General features: G+C 45.0%; 1 protein-coding gene across 1 annotated transcript; it reads left to right on the forward strand.

The window, feature by feature from the left end:
- Positions 1-2,527: 2,527 nt before the first annotated feature.
- COX6A2 (cytochrome c oxidase subunit 6A2) lies at positions 2,528-3,251 on the forward strand. Its single transcript, XM_025920561.2, has 3 exons — positions 2,528-2,673; positions 2,863-2,999; positions 3,117-3,251. Exons 1-3 carry the CDS (start codon positions 2,601-2,603, stop codon positions 3,195-3,197), a joined length of 291 nt encoding a protein of 96 aa, XP_025776346.1. The 5' UTR covers positions 2,528-2,600; the 3' UTR covers positions 3,198-3,251.
- The last annotated feature ends 441 nt before the right edge of the window (positions 3,252-3,692 follow it).

Below are 3,692 nucleotides of genomic sequence, written 5' to 3' on the forward strand. Positions count from 1 at the left end.
AGCAGAGGATGGTAGCATCTCTAGGGGCATTCACCAAGTACCAGCAAGAAAACTCTTCCTGGAAATTTCCAAGCTGAGACAAAGGGATGGGAACACTCAGGCAATTGTTAGGCAGTGACCAACAAAGCTCTGAGTGGAGGGAGAAGGACGTAGAATGTTTTCAAGTAAAAGTACCCCTGGTCATATGCTTTCTCTAGAAGCCATAATCATAAGCTGAGGAGACTGTATGTGGAGGGAAATGCCAAACAACCTGAACTGGAATAAGGCCCATCTTCTCAGTAGCAATTCCAAAGTCCAAGTGGGAAAAAGCAGTCATAGGAAGAATTCCATTATAGCTCAGTGAGGGCTCAGGAACAATTTAGAAACACTATATACCATTTGAATGTTCAACAAGGTTACTTAGAAAAAAAAAGCCTCAGAAAGTTAAGTAGAAGCTAGTGTTCAGTTTCAAACCAACAGGAGGAACAAGTATGGATCCCCTTCTTAAAAATGTACCTTCCTCATTTTTCTTTTGTAATTCAGATTAGATACAAAAAAATCATGTTTTCTTTTATATATTACATTCATATTAGGTCCATCACATCAGTCCTGATCCAAGCTGGAGATATCCTGTAGGATTGTACTTTGGCAAAGGCATTTATATAGGGTTAACCAATGTAACATCATTCGAGCATTCAATAAATACATATTTTTAGAACAACTACTTCATGCCAGGTTCTGTGCTAGTGCTGAGGACAGAACAGTGACCAGGCAGAAATCAACTCTGCTGTCTTGTATATTTCTAATGACCTGCTTTGATACAGGGCTTACACAGGTCTACTCAGGCTTTCTTTTTCCTCCATGTAGTCAGATTTTTCAGCTTGAAATAACATACTTAGCAGTAGATACTTGTCAAGTCTGTGGCTACCTTTTTCTTAATTTTTTAAATGTTTTTATTTATTTTTGAGAGACACAGAGAGACAGAGCACAAGTGGGGGAAGGGCAGAGAGCGTGAAACAAAGAATCTGAAGCAGGCTCCAGGCTCTGAGCTGTCAACACAGAACCCAGTGAGGGCTCAAACTCACAAACTGCAAGATCATGACCTACGCTGAAGTCGGACGCTTAACCGACTGAGCCACCCGGGCACTGCACCCAGTATCTTTTGAATACTCTTCCTGTATTTGGGGATTTTCTTCAAGATATAATTCCTGTCTCCTTAAGGCAGAATGCAAACTCAATTTCCAAGCCTTTCTTGAAGCTAGGGTACAGGCAATGACCTATTGTCAACTGGGGTCCACATGATTTCTCTGATTGAGAAGACACCAACCCAAGGATGCAAAATTCATGAAAAATCCACTTTCCAGAGGGTGTGAGGGTGGAAGAATCTGTTTTTCCAGGGAAGCATGGGTGAAGTTTTTGGCATCTGGAGTATAGCAGTGCAAATTATGGTGGTGTCTCACTGCAGCTGGCCCACAGAATGGTTTATTTTTTTTTATTTTTATTTTTTTTATATATGAAATTTATTGTCAAATTGGTTTCCATACAACACCCAGTGCTCATCCCAAAAGGTGCCCTCCTCAGTACCCATCACCCACCCTCTCCTCCCTCCCACCCCCCATCAACCCTTAGTTTGTTCTCAGTTCTCAACAGTCTCTTATGCTTTGGCTCTCTCCCACTCTAACCTCTTTTTTTTTTTTTTTTGTTCCCCTCCCCCATGGGTTTCTCTTAAGTTTCTCAGGATCCACATAAGAGTGAAACCATATGGTATCTGTCTTTCTCTGTATGGCTTATTTCACTTAGCATCACACTCTCCAGTTCCATCCACGTTGCTACAAAAGGCCATATTTCATTTTTTCTCATTGCCACGTAGTACTCCATTGTGTATATAAACCACAATTTCTTTATCCATTCATCAGTTGATGGACATTTAGGCTCTTTCCATAATTTGGCTATTGTTGAGAGTGCTGCTATGAACATTGGGGTACAAGTGCCCCTATGCATCAGTACTCCCAGAATGGTTTATTTTTGGCTGCACAGATTGTTGGCCTTTCTGGCCATACCAGAGGTACTGTGAGCTACCTAAGATTCTCAATTGCTTATCTTTTAAAAACCAGTTAGAGTGAGTTCTATTCTTTGTAAAATATTGTGACTAATGCATATACTGAGCTACTGTTATGTGCTCGACTCTATGCTGGCATATTCCTATGTTACTTTGATTAAACTTCATAAACTTCATTTAAGGTATGAATTCTTATACATTTTACAGATTAAAAAACTGAGATTCAAAAGGTCACTTTATTCAATCTACAATACTAAAAACCTGCTGTGTGACACCCACTGGGAATAGAATATTGAAGGAAATAGTTCCCTGCAACTGTAAAAAGAACGGCATATTGTTTTTAAATGTCCCCTTATCAAAATAAGAAGCACCAAATGGCAGATGTCTAGAGAGAAGGACCTCAGGCCAGTAAAGGCCTCATTTTAAATATAGAAACCCCCTAAAAATAGCCACCCATGTTACAGACTCAACAGGTGATTGGCCCAAAAAGAAGGGAGTGGAATTTAGGCGTGGTGAAGGAGAGTGAAAGGGCAGTTCACTGTTTCCAGCTTCTCTCACCACAATGGCTCTGCCTCTGAGGTCCCTGAGTCGGGGCTTGGCAAGCACAGCAAAGGGAGACCATGGAGGGGCAGGAGGTGAGTGGGGCTGCTGCCTGACCCTGTGGCTTACATACCTGTACCCCTCTCCCACCTGTCTGGCCTTCCGCGGTTCTGAGGACCGACCCCCACTCCGCCTCCCCCCCACCCACCCTTTAACTCTAACCTTCAGACGCCCTCCCTTCCCCACCTCTCTCTCATCTCTGCCTTCCCCCCACCCTGCTGTAGCCAGCACTTGGCGCCTCCTGACCTTCGTGCTGGCGCTCCCGAGTGTGGCCCTCTGCACCCTTAACTCCTGGCTCCACGCGGGCCATCGTGAACGCCCCAAGTTCATCCCATACCACCACCTCCGTATCCGCACCAAGGTATGCTGGCTTGAAGCTTTGGCCCCCAGAGCGGGAGCATGGTTCAGACGGGCAAGGGGTGCTGGGGGACCCCCTGGCCGGGACCTCGCTGACAATCTGCTCTCCCTCTATTCACAGCCCTACTCCTGGGGAGACGGCAACCATACTCTTTTCCACAACCCCCGTGTCAACCCTCTGCCCACCGGCTATGAACAGTGAATGGCCCTGAGGCCCCAGTGGATGCCCCCAGCCCCAATAAAGGTGTGAAAACTGTGTGTCCGCAGACTCTTTGGGGACCAGGATAGGGGCTGGAGGGGCCTCCAAGGAGTTCCACTGGGTGCATGCGCACAATGCAGTCTGTGGTCTACATGCTCTTCCCAAGGCCATGATTTGGGAGGTGCTCCAGGGAACATCCTTGATGACTAGGTAGGAGATCTCCATCCTCCCTTTCTCTCACCTATTGATAATTAGGGCTATAGCCTGTAAAGGTCTTTCACATAACACTAACCTCACAGTAACTCTGGGAACAAGATATAATTTTGGTTCCCCTTCTCCAGACGAGGAAATGAGATTCTCAGATATTAAATGACTTAAATAAGGGCCCTCCTCAGAGGTCCCTGGAAACTCAGGGCTGCAGACTCTGAAGTACCACTTGTCTCTTGACATTTATTCACAGCTTTTGTGAATTCTGGTTTTTGGAAACAACCCTGATTT

The sequence above is a fragment of the Puma concolor genome, chromosome E3 (genome assembly GCF_028749965.1).
Source record: "Puma concolor isolate L17-30 chromosome E3, mPumCon1.1.hap2, whole genome shotgun sequence".
In the NCBI taxonomy this organism is placed as follows: domain Eukaryota; kingdom Metazoa; phylum Chordata; class Mammalia; order Carnivora; family Felidae; genus Puma; species Puma concolor.